Below are 17,477 nucleotides of genomic sequence, written 5' to 3' on the forward strand. Positions count from 1 at the left end.
AGTCAAACTCATCAAACTCATGAGGAAATCAGAATGGATTCCAATCTTGGTTATGCAACTTATGTAACTTCTGGGAGTTAACTGGGATTGGCTGGGAGAGGACATGATCTGGTTCCCTGGTGGGATGGAAATGTTCTCCACCTTGATGGGGTGGATTGTCCCCAAGGTGCTTGGCAGAATAATGACTTCTGAAATTGACCGTGTGCTAAGGCCCAAACCTGGGAATGTTATACTTTAAATGGCAAGAAGAACTTTTTGGATGTGATTAAGGGTAAAAACTCAAGATTGGGAAATTATCTGAGAGAGAGAGAGAGAGAGAGAGAGAGAGAGAGAGAGAGAGAGAGAGAGATTGCTAGAACTACAGGCAGAAGAAATTGACATCAGAAGAGAGCAGAGAGACCTCAATGCTGCCAGCTTTGAAAATGGAAAAGTCATGAGCCAAGGAAAGCAAGTGACTTTTAGATCAGAAAAGACAAGATGAGAGTCTCCTCTAGACTCCAGCAAGGAACATGGCCTTGTGGGACACTGACACTAGTCTAGTAGGACTCATGGAAGACTTCTGACCTATAGAAATATGAGGTTATAAATCTGTGTTGTTTCAGATCAAATGTGCAGTCATTTGCCATAGGATCAATTAAAAACTAACTCGTGTGGGTATGGTCATCTGTTAAGGCCCATTTAATTGTGTACCCCAAAGCAGCATGATTTACTACTTGTGAGTTCCATCCTGTTGTGGATTGAAATGCATCTCTGAAAAAGATGCTGGGAACCTTGCAGGACTTCAGGTAGCCCTTGTTTGGAAATGGGTCCATTGCAGACGTAATCAAGACAAACTCCTATCAGAGTAGAATGGGATTTTGATTCAAAGTGACTAATGCCTTTCTTATAGAGGGAAAACATGGAGAGACACAGCGAGAAGGACATATGATGAAGACAGGCCGAGGCCGCCGTGATGCTTCCAGACAAAGGTACAAGAGATGAAAGCCATCAGTGGAAGGTAGGAGAAGGCAGGGGAGTATCCTGGCCAAGGTCTCACTGCAACATGGCTCTAGAAGTAAGGGGAAATATCTTTTTGTTGTTGTTAGGTTTACAGATGTGTTCATAGTACTTTGTACTTGTAGGTCTAGAAAATTAATGCACGCCTCAACTCTTTTAAACAGATCTTCAGTAGGTTATAAATCTGTGTTGTTTCAGATCCAGTGTTCAGCCACTTGCCATAGAATCAATTAAAAATTAATGAGTGTGGGTATGATCATTTGTTTGTTAAAGACAAATAAAATGTATATTCAAAACCGGCATGTTTTACTGCTTGTAAGTTACATCTTGTTCTAGACAGAAACACATCCCTGAAAAACATGCTGGAAACCTTGCAGGACTTCAGGTAGTCCTTGTTCGGAAGAAGAAAGCCTGCTTCCTGTCCTATTAATCCCCATAATAATAATCACATCCTGTTTCTTTTTATATTCTCATTATTCATATACATTTGTTACATACCTATGAATCATAAGCTTCTTTTTATTTGCTATGCCCCCTCTGTTTCTGTCTCTCTGAAAGTTTCTTATTATGTAGCGCAGATTGGTCTCCTTGAATTCTCAATCCTCCTGCCTAAGCCTCCCACGTGCTGGTATGACAGGCATGTATCCCAGTGTCCGGCTTCCCTAGTCCTCTGCCATGTCTCTGTCTGTTTCTCTCTGTCTCTGTCCCCCTGCCCTCCCCCAACCCCATGTGTGTGTGTGTGTGTGTGTGTGTGTGTGTGTGTGTGTGAGAGAGAGAGAGAGAGAGAGAGAGAGAGAGAGAGAGAGAGAGAGAGAGAGAATATTCAAGATCTACTACTGTCTTTAGGTTATTGTTAATATAGTGTGTGTGTGTGTGTGTGTGTGTGTGTGTGTGAGAGAGAGAGAGAGAGAGAGAGAGAGAGAATATTCAAGATCTACTACTGTCTTGCCAAATTTTAAGTATGTTATTATTAATACTAACTGTAATACTGTATGTTAGAGCCTCAAGACATACTCATTTGACAACGTGAAGTTTGTATCTATGAATCAACAATATCACTTCCCCATCCCCAGCAGTCCCCAACAATCATTTTACAGAATGCCATCTTAGGAACAAAGTGCTTTGTTTTGTTCTTTTTCTTAGAAGCATGGTTTCTTTGTTCCTTGTACGATTTATGATGTCTAGGTTATTTCCTTTGTTGCTCTTCTGCTATTATGGCTATGTACACTCTGAAACACATGTAGTGGGAAGAATATACACTTGAAAATGGAGTTCCCTAAGTCTTAGAGATGCAAATCTTCAGCCTGAGAAGACGTTTGGAACTGTTCTGGGAATGATGGCTGTGTTTATGTTCACACAGCAGCGAGAGAACTGTTATAACTTCACACCCATGGCAACGGTGTCAGCCATTTGGGTTTTGGTTTTGATTTTGTTTGCTTTGCTATTTTATTTGGTCTTGAGGACTTGAAAGTAGGACCTCTATGCACGTGTTCTGGTTGGAGATACACCCTAGACAAGCATTTTGCTCACAGTGTCTGACCAGCAAAAGCAAATATACCACAAAACAAATATTAAGTTTAAGAACTCTTCAAAGATTTGCAAGCATCTATTTAAAGGCCCCGTAAGCAAATTGTGTATTAGAAATTGTGGCTTTTCTTTTTCTACATGCCCTACTTAAATACAGACAAAGCTCCACTGTCATTGCTGCTGGGTATAAAATGGTTTCCATTGTGGTTTTAATTTTTATTTCCTTGGTTTTCAGAACAACCGAGAGTGCTCTTACATGTTCACTGGCATTCTGTAGTTTCTGTGAGTTCTGCCTTTTGTCTTACTGACTTTGAAGGCTTCTTCTTCTCTATTGGTAGAAATCCTTTTTAAGATTCAGTTGGAAGAGCTGCAGAGAGGGCTCAGTGTTTAAGAGCACCTGTTACTCTTGCATGGAACCTGCATTTGATGCCTAGAGCCCACATGGTAGCTCATAACTATCTGTAATTTCAGTGACAGGGGATCTTCCATTCTCTTTTGGGCTCAGTAGGCACCAAGCACACATGTGGTGCATAGACATATGCAGACAATTACCCTCACATATATAAAATAATAATAATAATGATATAATAAGAATAATAATAAGAAGAAGAATAAAAAATTTAAAGATTCAAGTAGAGTCAATTGCTTCTCAGGTCTGGGACCTCTCTTTACTTTTACTATACTGTCTTTCATGATTAAATCTTAATGATGTTGTATTTAGTCATTTTTTCCTTTAAGATATTCATATTTTAGCTGGGTGGTGGTGGCTCACACCTTTAATCCCATAATCCAGGAGGCAGAGGCCAGTGGATCTTTCAGTTCAAGGTCAGCCTGGTTCCCAGAGCAAGTTCCAGGGTAGCCATGAATATTCAGAGAAACCCTGTCTGTAAAAGCAAAGAAGAAAGAAAGAAAGGGAGAAAGAAAGAGAGAAAGAAAGAAAGAAAGAAACTGTCTCAAAAAAAACAAAAAATAAAATAAAAAGAGAGAACTATGCATATTTTTCTAAGTTGCTTTAAAAATACTTTTAGATTGAGATTATAATGGTATATTATTTCCCCCTCTAAAGGTTAATTTTTCTACTTTTTATATTTGGATTTTCAGTTATCTTAATTTTTGTAGGTATGATGCAAAATTGAGATCTAAAAAGAAAAACAATTTCAGCACAGGGTCATGCTATATAGCTCTGGTGGGCTTCAAACCCACCATCCTCAAGCCTCTAATTCCTGAGTAGCAGGAGACCTAACCTGGACTTTTTCCATGTGGATAAACATTGTCTCAGAACCTTTGTTTACAATCATATAACCTCTATGGTAACAGTTTCAATGTATACCTTTGTTTACAATCACATAACCTCTATCGTAAACAGTTTCAATGTGTGTTTCTAAGACTTCCAGTCAGCTCCCATTAGCTTCATTATCTTCCATATAACAAATACAGCACTGATTATTACAGATTTTTAATATTATTTTTTAAATGTACTTTATTCTACTTTTGATTTGGGAAGGGCAATATTTTAGCTTAGAGCAGGAGCCTGGAGGCCTGAACTGAGGCAGAGCCCATGGAGAAATCTTCCTTACTGCTCTGCCTCTGGGCTCAAGACCAGCTACTTTTCTTACAAGCCCACAACTGCCTTCCCAGAGACAACAGCACCCGCAGTAGGCTAAGCCCCCTCCTACCATCAGTTAGCAATAAAAAAAGAGTAACATGGGCTGGAGAGATGGCTCAGTGGATAAGAGCACTGACTGCTCTTCCAGAGTTCAAATCTCAGCAACCACATGGTGGCTCACAACCATCTGTAATGAGATCTGATGCCCTCTTCTGGTGTGTTTGAAAACAGCTACAGTGTGCTTATATAATAAATAAATAAATATTTTAAAAAATGAATAACCTGCAAATTAAGTCTCTCAATTTTTTTTTCTACTTGAAACTTGTCTTGGCTGCTCTTGGCCTTTTGTGTTACCATATAAGTTTTAGAGCTGTTTATCCAGTTTGTAGGTTTTAAAAAGATTATTATTATTATATTACTATTATTATATTATTTCAATAATATTAATATTACAGTAATAATAATGATTACTATTACAACAGCTTCTAATTTAAATAAACAGTTTTATGATATTGAGCCTTCACCTCCATGAAAATACACAGCTTTATAGTTTTCCTCAAATTTGTTTAACCTTAAAGATAGTCTGTAATTTCCTCCATAGATTTGTGTCTACAGCTAAGGCTTAGCCGCACGGATCTTTGTAGCTTTTGTTACAAGTCTCAATAGAATCTTTCTATTAAACTCTCTAGTTGGTCATCACAAGTAAATAAAAATGCTATTTGCTTATCTTTGCTCAGTTCGCATTCACCAGCCACAAACTCTGTGATTTGTTCTAAAATCAATCATTTCAGTTGGATAGTTCTGAAATTCTATTTTTAGGTAAAACATTTTCCAGTTCTTTCTGCACCCAAACCTAAATATGCATTAGATTAAGGCACACTGCTTTAAACAAATGAGGCATACATTTGTTAACGTAACCAAAAGTGGTTTTATATCATTGTTAAAGAAATGACAGAGCTAAGTCATCTGACTCTGACTGACTCCGAGACTTACATCAAATCTCAATAGACTCGTTTGTAACTGGAATATGAATTAAAACATGTGTTGTATCTCATCCAATCCTCACAAGAATCACACACAATGCAGTGTGTCCTGGAATATTTTGGTTTCTCCATCTATGTTGATTGAGAGGTCTGCCGGGTACAGTAGCCTGGGCTGGCGTTTGTGAAGTTGAAGCTAGCCTGGTCTACAGAGCCAGGTCTAGGCAAATCAGAGTTACACAGTGAGACTTGATCTCAAAGGTAAAATGAAGTAAAATAAAGGGATAAATGATATTGTAGCTAATTCAGTTTCTTGATAAGTACATGTATGAGACATGAGATTTTAAACATGGGTTAGATTAACTTATAGAAACTTCAGCAACCTATTCTTTTAGACCTGTGCATATCAGATTCATTCATTAGCCATCGGTTATTCTGCAAGCCAGTTGTCATGGGTGCTGGAGATGCAGCAGTTCCCAAAATAAAGGTCAAGACGCTTCGATGCTTCAGGCTGTCATTCTGATGGAGTCCGACTTCATACAAATATATAAGTATGGATATATAAGTTACAATGCTTTTCTTTTTTTAAAGAGACTAGAAGAGAAAGCCATCAAGGCCTTGTTAAAATCCAGAAGGCAAACAGGTTCTCTCTGAAGAAGTGGAAAGTCAGACAACGAGGCAGACAGAAAGGAAGGAGTGGTGTCAGAAAGGGAGCTGCAAATTCAGGGGACTAGTGGAGGCCACTGTGGCAATGTGGAAGAGATCCTGGTGAGGTGGGGACCTGAGCAGGATACTGTGCAAGACTTTGGAGGTCTTTGTTTTTTAAGGTTTATTTATTTATATGAGTACACTTCAGACACATCAGAAGAGGGCATCAGATCCTGTTATAGATGGTTGCAGTGATGGGAATTGAAGTCAAGACCTTCTGAAGAACAAGTGCTCTTAACTGCCGAGCCATCCAACCCTGACTTTGAAGGTCTGTAACCCTCAATATGATCATTAGCTCCATTAAGAGGCTAGTATGAGAAGCTCATTCTGACTATTAGATGGTTAGGAAAGAGAGAGGGAGGGCTAAAAAAGTAATCAGGAGAGGCAGAAAGGGGCTCTTGCAAAACATGTTGATAGGGGTTGGGGATTTAGCTCAGTGGTAGAGCGCTTGCCTAGCAAGCACAAGACACTGGGTTCGGTCCCCAGCTCCGAGAAAAAAACAAAAACAAAAACAAAAAAAACATGTTGACAGCTTAGGTGGTGATGAGGGTGAAATGGTGGCTTTGTTTTGAGCAGGTCAGAGGTGGAGAGACAGTCTGCAAAAAGAAATGGTCCCAGAGTTTCTGACATGAGCAGAGGGAGTGATTTTTCTGAAATGGAAAATAGTTGAAGCAGATTTGAGAGGGAAAATCAAAGGCTCAGACTTGGGGGACCACTAGATGCCATCTGAGTGGTCCTGCAGAGATCCTGAGCAAGTCTGGCTGGAGTTAGAAATCTGAGGACCACTGGGGACCATGAAGCTTTATTTATGGAAAAGGGAGCAGAAGAAAACAGAGCCCAGGGCAGAACCTTGGGAGTGGTGAAGAAGGAACAGGGTAGCTGGCAATGTAAGGTGGAAATGAAGTCGGATAGAAATACATGTGAACCCTTTAACAAGAGGAGACTGGGAAGAGTGCAGCAGCAAGGTCAAAGGCTAAGTAAGAGGTTAAACAAGAAGAGAGCCGAAATATTTATTGACTTTAAAAAACATTGGGATTACTGCTCTTAGTCTTGGGGGTGGGGTGGAGGGGATGAGGTGAACCCAGAAGTCAGACTGTTACCTGGAGTTGAGAGCGCGTTCCTATCCTTTATCGTACCAGGAGTTAACTTGTACACAAGTCTTTTGCAGCTACTAAGTTCTGCGGAGTCATCCAGCCAAGAAACAACACCTCTGAACTCCCATCTAAGCTGGTAGGTGAAAAGTCAGAGAGATAACATTCGTGAAGATTTTTTTTTTAAAACACAGTTGTGCAAATCTCTGCAAACCAATGAAATCTCTCTGCCACACCACACACACACACACACACACACACACACACACACACACGCACAGGTGAGGTGGGTGGTTCAATCTCAACAGGAAGTTGAAGAAGCTATAGTCATCATCACTTCTGCTGATCAGAGACTCAAAGGTCAAGACCATACTGGAGTCTTTCCATTGTTGTAAAAGTTAATGAAAGTTAGTTATTAAAGCTGACAGAAAGGTAATTTGCCCACCACTTTACATAACCTATATAAGGACATCCGCAATACATATGGATGCACGCAGAATCTATAGACCCAAGCAGATGGGTCTATACTGTCTCCCAGAACAGGACTTCTTTATCTCAAAAACTCCCCACTGTTGCTGAAGGTCCACACTGAAGTATATCCAGGTAGGAAGTAAATTTAACAATCATTGTATTCAAACTGATTTGCTATGTATCAAAATTATTTTTGCTTACCATGGCTTATTTAGAAGTTATTGCTATAATCTTGATTTATAAGCATGAATATTTTGTGATTTCACTAATGGGCTAAACATGTGTCTGGAACTCTTGCAATGTAAATTCAGTATTTGAGGAGCTTTAAGTTATCAAGTAAATGGTTGTGTGCATTGTTAAGACTTAAATAGGCTTTTGAAAGATAGGAATGGGCTTTACCTTAATTGTTCAAATAATTCCCCTAATTCTCCACCTAAAATGGGTTCCAGGTAGATTATCTGCTCTGAAAGGTTAGCAAACACAGTGAGCTTCTAGGAAAAGGTGTCAGCAGCAGGTGGACTCACCTGTGTGAAGGGATTTAGAGAGGCCACCTGTCCCAGACATGAGGGCTTTATCTTCCAGACAGCCGACAAAGTCCAACAGGAAAGGAGAAAAGGAGAAAAAGCAACAGCCACAAGCATAGAGAGTTACAGGAGACAGATGGGGTGGGGGTGGGTGGGAGAGACAGCCACTGACAGCAGTTAAGTACCTGATGCCACCATTAATATAAGATCGCACAGGGTACCTATGCTACCCTTGTCGTACCCAGGATACCTGCACTATCACTGATCCATGTTAACTAGACTTAATTTTATTTTTTTTTAAGTGCCAGAAAATTTTATTTACAATGTTCCTGTTGGCTGACTGGTTTGTTTGCGATAGGGTCTCACCATGTAACCCAGACTGATCTCAAACTTACTGGGCTGGTCTTGAATTCACAGATACCGTCCTGCTTTAACTTTCTGGGTGTTGGGATTGCAGGCATGAGCCACTGTGCCCAGCTTTATAATGTTTTTAAATGTATAAATAATCAATCTATTAGATCATTAGACTAAATAACTGTGTTTTTTCCAAAGTAGATTAGTCATCTGGAGAAGTAGTGTAGGGGACGAACCCATAAACACTTATTAAATAGCTTGTTATTCCACCACAGAAAACAGTTCATGAATGGGACTGGGTTGTTGTCATGATCATCTGGTTTTTTCTTTTGTTTGTTTTGTTTGTTTGTTTTGTTTTGTTTTGTTAGAGACAAGCTCTTCCTCGCAGCCCAGGATGGCCTGGAACTCATGATACAGCCTAAGCTGGCCACAAGTTCATGGCCACCATCCTTCCCCAGGAAGTGAGTGCTGGGATTACAGGAGTAAGCACCACATACCGATTAATAATGTTTATTTTGTTGTTTCGGTTGTTGTTGTGTTGTTGAGACAGGGTCTCACTATGTAGCCCTGGATGTCCTGGAACTCACTCTGTAGACCAGGTTGGTCTGGAATTCACAGAGACATCTGCCTGCCTCTGCCTCCCAAGTGCTGCTGATTAAAGAAAGACATGTGCCACCAGGTTTGGCAATAATGGACATTTTCAAGTTACTAGAATGAATTAGTAACAACGCAGTCTAGCATTTCTCCACAATAAAGGTCGTGTTTCTCGAGAGAGAAAAAGGAGAGCTTCCTCCCGTCTTGGCTTCATTCTGCTAGGGTCTAAAGACTGGAACAAACCAGGTGGAGTCTCAGGCTATCCTGATTCAATTTTGTGTGTGTGACAGTGAGAGCAGGGGCTCTCCACTCAAGTACAGGGGTGCTCTCCTGGAGCCCCTTGGCTTGTGTCTTCTGTCTCCAGAGCACGGTTTGGCATGCTCCCACATTAACACACGAAGAAAACATGCAGCACCGTGAGTCTGTCATCATCATGAAACCTGGCTTCTTTTGTCCCTGGCTCTGTCACTTGATAGAAGATTCAGGAAAGCCATTTATTGTCTCTCCGTTTGTACATGTGAATTGGCAGTAATGATACCCACCTTGTCTGCATGTAGGAAATAGAAGTGCTCAGGAAACCACAAGGCCTTATGGGAATGGCTAGGAGTTTTCTTTGCTGACCTCTGAACCTACTAGTCTGACGCTTGTTAGAGCATCTCTCAGTGTGTCTCTGATGAGTCCTCCTTCTGACCAGCCAAATCTGCTCTGCAGTTGTGTGATCTTTCTGCCCACCTGCTGTCAGGCACATATGCATTGTACAGCATTCATGGCCTTTATCATGACATCGTCATACATGTATACCATGCATTTCTCTCACACTCGCCCCCATCACGCTGTTGCCCACCTCCCACTACTCCCCTCCTTCTTCCCACACAGCCCCCTCCACTTTCATTTAAGGCAGCACAAATGCAGGCAGAGCGGTCCTTCTGAGTCTGCCTTAGTTGGCTGATGACCTCTGGTGTCGATCATTTTCCTGCAAACTGCATCATTTTCTTCTTCCTTATGGCTGGATAAAGCTCAAGCTTGCATTATCTGTCCCACTGTCATTATCTGTTCATCTACTGTTGGACACCTAGACTGGTACTTAACTTGGCTATCGAAATGGCACTGTAATAAACATAGGTGTGCAGGTGTTTTTGTTGTGTGCTGACTTAGATTCATTAATGTATAAACCTAGGAGTGGTTTAGATAGATGATATGCTAGCTCTATGTTTAGTTGTTTAAAAAAAAACCTCAATACTGATTTCCATAATTGCTGTATCAATTCAATCTACATTCCCAGCAACAGTGTGAGAACCCCACTCCCATCCCAAATCCTTACTAGTCCTCTCTGCTGAGTCCATGCTTCTTTCCCATCATCCCTTGCAAGGAACGGGGTGATGTTTCTGAGGTCTAACTCATGACACAGGTCTGCATGAAATGTTCCTCAGCCCCTACCCTTATTCACAATCATCCTTCCAATGTATTAACTGTCCCAAACATTTTATATATGGGAAGTTGAGTGTTCGGGCTACATCGTGTGTGCAAAATATTTTGTTCATGTTTTACTTCATTTCAAAAACAATCTTCTTGCATTCTTACTACATTACAGGACTTTTGCAAAAGGAAAACAAAACAAGACAGAAAAAAAAACCCCTAAGATTTGAACTTTGCTCTTAGGAAACTCAGTCTTATTGGGGAGAAACCAGACACAAATAATGGTAATGCACTGTGATGCCGAGTAGAACTATGTCTAGTGAGCTTTCAAGAAGGAAATGGCTAACTCCAGCTGAGAGAGTCCAGAAAGCTTTAAACATTTTTTTAAAATCATACATTACTGAGTTCCTAACAGACTATACAGGTCAATCAATGCCTGTTGAAGGAATGAAGAAAGGAATTAATAGTGGGGCCAGCTGAATATTTTTAAGGATGAATAGGAATTTAGTGGGTGTTGGAAAATACCACAAATAAAGAGAACAATGCGGATAAAGACGTAGGGTGCTAAATTCCACGGTGTTTTAGGAACTTACTACTGTACTTGTGACAAAGCAGGAGAAAATAGTTTGTATGGAAAGTAAGAGCCCAAATATTAAGGGTCTCCCAGGCCATGCTAAGAAGTTGAGATTGGTAGATTCCTCAAAAACAGGGTTCAAACCTCGGTAAGAGTGGCAAATGGCTACGTTTTTGGAGATAAGCTGAGAGAAACCTGAGAGTCATAGGAAAGTTGATAGCATTACTGTGTGTCTTGAGACGCCATGACTACAGCAAGTCATGTCATTGGTGGTGACTTACGGGTCAGTCCATTATGGTTATGGTGGCACACAGGCAGACTTGGTGCTGAAGAAGGAGTTGAGAATTTGACGTCTGGGTCAGCAGGCAGCAGGAAGACACAGAGACACTGGGCCTGGCTTGAGCTTCTAAAAGTTCAAATCCCACCCCCAGCCCCTAACAATGCCGCACCTCTTCCAACAAGGCCACACCTCCTAACAGTGCTATTCCCTTTGAGCCTCTTATGAGTGTGTGTGTGTGTGTGTGTGTGTGTGTGTGTGTGTGTGTGTGTGTGTGTGTGTGTGTTGGGGTTGGGGAAGGATTTTCTTTCAAGCCACCACACTATGTATTCAATAGGTCTTAGTTTTGTTGCATAGACACAGTTGCAGTTTGGGTCTGTTGTCTATAGGAAACTCAGTCTTGGAGCTGTTATGTAAGAAATCAAGGCTTATAAGTCTCTGTGCTTTAGCCAGTTTCAGAGAACAGCCCTATCAGAAAGATCAATAGCTTCTTATTTCTAAAATTAAGCAAACCAAGGCCTGGATCATAGCAAACCCAGCTCACCAACAGCAAAGACACGAAGCCAGGCATGCTTACCTGACAAATTCTCACTCTGTGCTGTTTGAGACAAGCTGGCCTCAACTCCTGATCTCTTTCCTATACCGCCAAAGTGATAGCATTAGTAGTGTGTACCACACGACTGGCACGAGTTTCACTCTTTTCTGTGTACTTCCTAAATTAGACTTGACTCCTCTTGTCCTGCATTATGTGGAGAATATAATGATGGAGTTGATGGAAAAAACAGACAGCTCAGAGTCTAAACTAAAATTAAGCTAAAACAGAGCTGAGCTTCACAAAGATGTCTGAAGACCACAATATATAAACAGGCCTATTAAACTAACAATGGAAGACATATATTACACACGCTCTAACCACTATGAACACTGAACTGAGATATGTGAGTTAGTCACATAAACATGACTGTAATGGCTATCCCTGGTTGTCAACTTGACTACAATCCAGAATTGGAGGGCTCACCTGTGATCCAGACTTGAGACAGGAGTACATAAGTTTCTAACCTGGATCTTGGCATAGTAGCCATGAAAAGCTAAGGCCCAGGCAAAGTAGTACAAGCTTTAATCCTTGAGGCTGAGGCAAGGAGACCTCTGAGTTCAAAGTCAGCCTGGGACAAAGGAAGTCCCAGATCTAGTCGTGGTACACACCTTTAAACTGGACCATGCCATCTGCTGGAGGCCTACATAAGGACACTGGAAGAAGGAAGATTCGCTCTTCTTCACTGACTTGCCAGCACATCTGTTGGAACTGCTTCTACAGAAGAGCAGCTGGAACAACTAGCCTTGTAGGACTGAGAAACTACTAGGTTCTTGGACTTCCCATTCACAGCTGACCATTGTTGGGTTAGTTGGACTACACAGACTATAAATCAACACAATAGACTCCCTCAATGTAGAGAGACATTCCATAAGTTCTGTGACTCTAGAGGTCACTGACTAAGACAATGACCACAGCAGAAAACAAAACAAAACAAACAAACAAACAAAAAACCCAAAGCACGCCCTTTAGTTGTCTTGTTTTGGACGCCTGGAGAAACTGTCTCCACACCCTCTCTTCCTCTACTCTAGTCCTGACTAACAACCCTGCTTGCATGAAATGAGTCTGGCTTCTAAACAGTCTTGGGAGTGTCTGTGGGATGCCAATGGCCTTCAAGGCAATCATCACAGAAAGGCAGGGAAAAAACATTTTCCATGTTTTATATAATAGTGGTCATGCATTTATGTCTTTCAAAGGAATAGCTTGGCTGTGTGTCCATGGCATAGATTAATTGTCCTGCTGTGCTTCAAAAGCAAATGAAATCCAAGAGAACTGTGGCTTTTACAGGGAAAGTGTTGTCAACTCCGGACTGGTCCCTTCCGACTTCTTTTTCTAACATCTCTGCTAAACCTTCCTCTGTTCCCTCCCAGCTCCTCGTGATCAGCACTCAGCCTCTCAGATGCTGACATTAGCATTCCCTGATTCCATCCAGCTTCACTCTGACCAGAATAAGAGCCTTTTTGCTCCGGTGATTATGAACGCTGTCTAGCCGCTGGTTGGGGTCCACACTGGTGGTGGTACTCACTAGAGCGAGTGTCCTCCTTGCTCCTCTTCCCTTACTCACTTCCCAATTACACATCTCCAAACACTGTGTAATGCTCTTTCGTAAAGACTAATTCATGACATAGAACGGGCTTACCTCTGGTTCTCTGCTGACTGGCACAGGGGTGTTTTGAGATCCATGAGAGAAACAGTGCTTTATGCCTGGCAAAGTGGACCCTTTTAGAGACGACTCCTCCTCCCCTCCCTAGTTTGAGGAGCTCTGAGAGATGTTATCCCTGGGAGTTCCCTAGTATAAGAAGAAAAACTCCTTCCTCCTGGTTCAATTAGACTCAGTTGCCAGCATTGCTGGTAGAACTCTGGTTCAAATGAGTTGCTTCCCAGAAGAAGGGATAGAGCTCTGAAGCCAGAACTAGATAACGGCTGAGTTGAAAAGGTTAGAGTCATAAAGGAGCCCCTCTGCAGAGTGGGGCAGACACAGTGGAGGCTCCCAGGTGACTAGAGATGGAAGGAGTCATAATCAGGTGGAACTCAGAGGGGATGTAAGGACTGCATAACGTCAATTCCTGGTGTTGTCAAAACATTACTAATACGTAAGAATAGCTCAGGTGAGAAATGGATGTCAGAAGTTAACTCTAGGATTAAATTTCTGCTAAAAATAAATATATTTTTAGAGCAGAGAATGATAAATGTGTGTGATTTGGCACCATGGCATGTAAATCTACATATATGTACATGTGTTTCTGCGAATCAATAGATACCAGAAAGGCCAATTAAATTTTAAAGTATACAGATTGGGAAAGTAAAAGAAAAATGAGCCGTGTGAGTGAAAAACAAATTAATAAAATCACTTGAGTTTTTTTTTTCATCTTTATTAACTTGAGTATTTCTTATTTACATTTCAATTGTTATTCCCCTTCCCGGTTTGCAGGCCAACATACCCATAACCCCTCCCCCTCCCTTTTTCTATGGGTGTTCCCCTCCCCATCCTCCCCCCATTGCCGCCCTCCCCCCAACAATCACGTTCACTGGGGCTCCAGCTTTGGCAGGACCAAGGGCTTCCCCTTCCACTGGTGCTCTTACTAGGCTATTCATTGCTTCCTATGAGGTTGGAGTCCAGGGTCAGTCCACGTATAGTCTTTGGGTAGTGGCTTAGTCCCTGGAAGCTCTGGTTGCTTGGCATTGTTGTTCATATGGGGTCTCAAGCCCCTTCAAGCTTTTTCAGTCCTTTCTAAGATTCCTTCAACGGGGGTCCCATTCTCAATTCAGGGGATTGCTGCTGGCATTCGCCTATGTATTTGCTGTATTCTGGCTGTGTCTATCAGGAGAGATCTACATCCACTTCCTGTCAGCCTGCACTTCTTTGCTTCATCCATCTTATCTAGTTTGGTGGCTGTATATGTATGGGCCACATGTGGGGCAGGCTCTGAATAGGTGTTCCTTCTGCCTCTGTTCTAAATTTTTCCTCCCTCTCCCCTCCTAAGGGTATTCTTGTTCCCCTTTTAAAGAAGGAGCGAAACATTCACATTTTGGTCATCCTTCTTGAGTTTCACGTATTCTGTGCATCAAGGGTAATTCGAACATTTGGGCTAATATCCACTTATCACAGAGTGCATACCATGTGTATTTTTCTGTGATTGGGTTACCTCACTCAGGATGATATTTTCCAGTTCCATCCATTTGCCTATGAATTTCATGGTCATTGTTTTTGACAGCTGAGTAATATTCCATTGTGTAGATGTACCACATTTTCTGTATCCATTCCTCTGTTGAAGGGCATCTGGGTTCTTTCCAGCTTCTGGCTATTATAAATAAGGCTGCTATGAACATAGTGGAGCACGTGTCTTTGTTATATGTTGGGGCATCTTTTGGGTATATGCCCAAGAGAGGTATAGCTGGGTCCTCAGGTAGTTCAATGTCCAATTTTCTGAGGAACCTCTAGACTGAAAGCTTCTGTAAGGCAAAGGACACTGTTGTTAGGACAAAACAGCAACCAACAAATTGGGAAAAGATCTTTACCAATCCTACAACGGATAGAGGGCTTATATCCAAAATATACAAAGAACTCAAGAAGTTAGACTGCAGGGAGACAAATAACCCTATTAAAAAATGGGGTTCAGAGCTAAACAAAGAATTCACAACTGAGGAATGCCGAATGCTGAGAAACACCTAAAGAAATGTTCAACATCTTTAGTCATAAGGGAAATGCAAATCAAAACAACCCTGAGATTTCACCTCACACCAGTGAGAATGGTTAAGATCAAAAACTCAGGTGACAGCAAATGCTGGCCAGAATGTGGAGAAAGAGGAACACTCCTCCATTGTTGGTGGGATTGCAGACTGGTACAACCATTCTGGAAATCACTTGAGTTCTTAACGAAAGTCATTTGCTCCCAACAAGCGTAGGCAGGATGAACGGCACGCACCCAGGACTGTCTGGAGCCTGCTCAGCTGCTCAGCCAGGCTGCAGCTGGGTGATTGGCTCGGGGCTCATGGCGTTTGTTACCTGTTGGGTGTGAGACAGCAGCGTTCTTTCAGGAGAGCAGTGGGGAAAGAAGCTGGTTCTCAAACTCTCATGGGTCCAGACACTTTCTTACACTCCCTTGAGTCTTGTGTCTGTGCACACCCCTGCCACCATGTGCTGTATGAGGAGGAAGCTGGCTACACTGTGCAGCAAGAGATGGCCAGATGTCAGGTTCTCCATCTAGCTGCAAGCAGGCGGGGCTAGCTGCAAGCAGGCGGGGCTAGATGCAAGTAGGCGGGGCATTCAAGAGCCAGTTGTGGTAACCTCAGGAAGGGGCTAGGCAAGAAGTTATTCCTGCTATCGTTGGCACTGACAAAATCTGAATGAATGAATGAATGAATGAATGAATGAATGAATGAATGAGTAAATAAAATCCTGTTTTGCAGAAAAAAATATAAATGGCAGAAGAATAAAAGATGCACTGTCAAAAAAGTTTTTTAGAGAAGAAAATAGGGGGAAAAAGCAAACTTATTGTCTGTGAACACCTCTGTAGAAAATGTGAGCAAAGCAGCCAAACTGGAGTATTCTTCCTGTGCATTCATAGCCTCATACAACCGAAGTACCATCTCAAGTCCTCATCCTAAGGTTGACTGCTTTGGAGTCCTCACTCTAGACAGCTCTGCCAGACACTCACGGCACCAGAAGTCACTGACTGAGTTTAAGGGCTAATGTCCCAGCTGCAGTGTGGGCAACTGGCCAAGAGACAAAACTCAAACAAATACCATGCTATCTAGGGAAAGAGCAAGCCAAGTCTGACAGAAGAGCAAGCTTGGATGTGAAGTACTATACAGCCAGTGAGGTAGGAAGTGAGAAGGGAAGGTGAAAGAGGGGACAAAGACAAAGGACAATAGGCTGAGAGGGAGATTCAGAAAGAAGTCTAAATGTCAGTAATGTTCAAGATTCAATAGGCGGAGGAAGAAGCACGCACTCTTAGAGGCTAATTCACAGGGAAAGTTAGACATGTTAGGAAACTGTCAGGGAAAAGGAGAGTAGGTGATCAAAGAGAGGTCCTGTGAGGCCAGGAATTGAAGTCGGTCTCTATTCCCGTTACAACATGAAGGTTACAAACATACAGGATAGACTCTGTGGTAGGAGAGAGCACAATGTGACACGATACAATCTAGCATAAGATAATTGTTAATCACTGTGATTTAAGTCAGAGACCAAAACTGGGCCTCCTGGGTGGGTGTGCAGAACCAAGATTAGAAGGGGAAAGACCAGCAGAATGTTCTGCAGTCTTGTTCATATTGGACAATACATTGCATGTCATAGAATAAACAGAAAGGTCTGATAATGGAGGTCCCATTTTTGGCATGGTTAGCTATATGAAGAAAAGACACTTAGATTGTATTAGTACATGATTATTTTTTCTCATCTGTAGGATGAGGATACTAATAGTTAATGCCTTAACTGTGAGTACTAAACTAATAATGCATATAAAGGGCTTTATAAATTGATCCTCTTCTATAAAAGAAACAAAATAGAGACATGAACTAGAAAAATCTAGATACCTTATATCACTGGTTTTCAACCTTCCTAGTGCTGCAACCCTTTAGTACAGTTCCTCATGTGTTGACCCCCCAACCACTCATCACCTTAAGTCTATAGATTTTTCTATTCTGGATATTTCTAGTTATAAATTGTATATAAATGGTTTTTGGAGATAGAGGTTTGCCAAAGGGGTCATGACCCACAAGTTGAGAAATGTTACCTTATATAGAAAATATTATTTTATATTATTTC

The 17,477-nt window shown here is 41.6% G+C and overlaps 1 protein-coding gene across 22 annotated transcripts in view; it reads left to right on the forward strand.

The window, feature by feature from the left end:
• The first annotated feature begins 7,256 nt into the window (after positions 1-7,256).
• Positions 7,257-17,477, forward strand: part of Slc26a3 (solute carrier family 26 member 3) — a 41,192-nt gene continuing 30,971 nt past the window's right edge. For 3 of the 22 annotated variants that reach the window (XM_087551985.1, XM_087551990.1, XM_087551995.1), the window contains exons 1-2: positions 7,398-7,511; positions 8,626-8,739. Coding sequence is in view for 3 of the 22 variants with exons in the window: in XM_087551979.1 (XP_087408105.1) it covers positions 8,666-8,718 (53 nt within the window). In the remaining 19 variants the exon portion in view is untranslated. 22 annotated transcript variants of the gene reach the window in all.

Source organism: Rattus norvegicus, chromosome 6 (assembly GCF_021556685.1).
Source record: "Rattus norvegicus strain SHRSP/BbbUtx chromosome 6, alternate assembly SHRSP_T2T, whole genome shotgun sequence".
In the NCBI taxonomy this organism is placed as follows: Eukaryota; Metazoa; Chordata; class Mammalia; order Rodentia; family Muridae; genus Rattus; species Rattus norvegicus.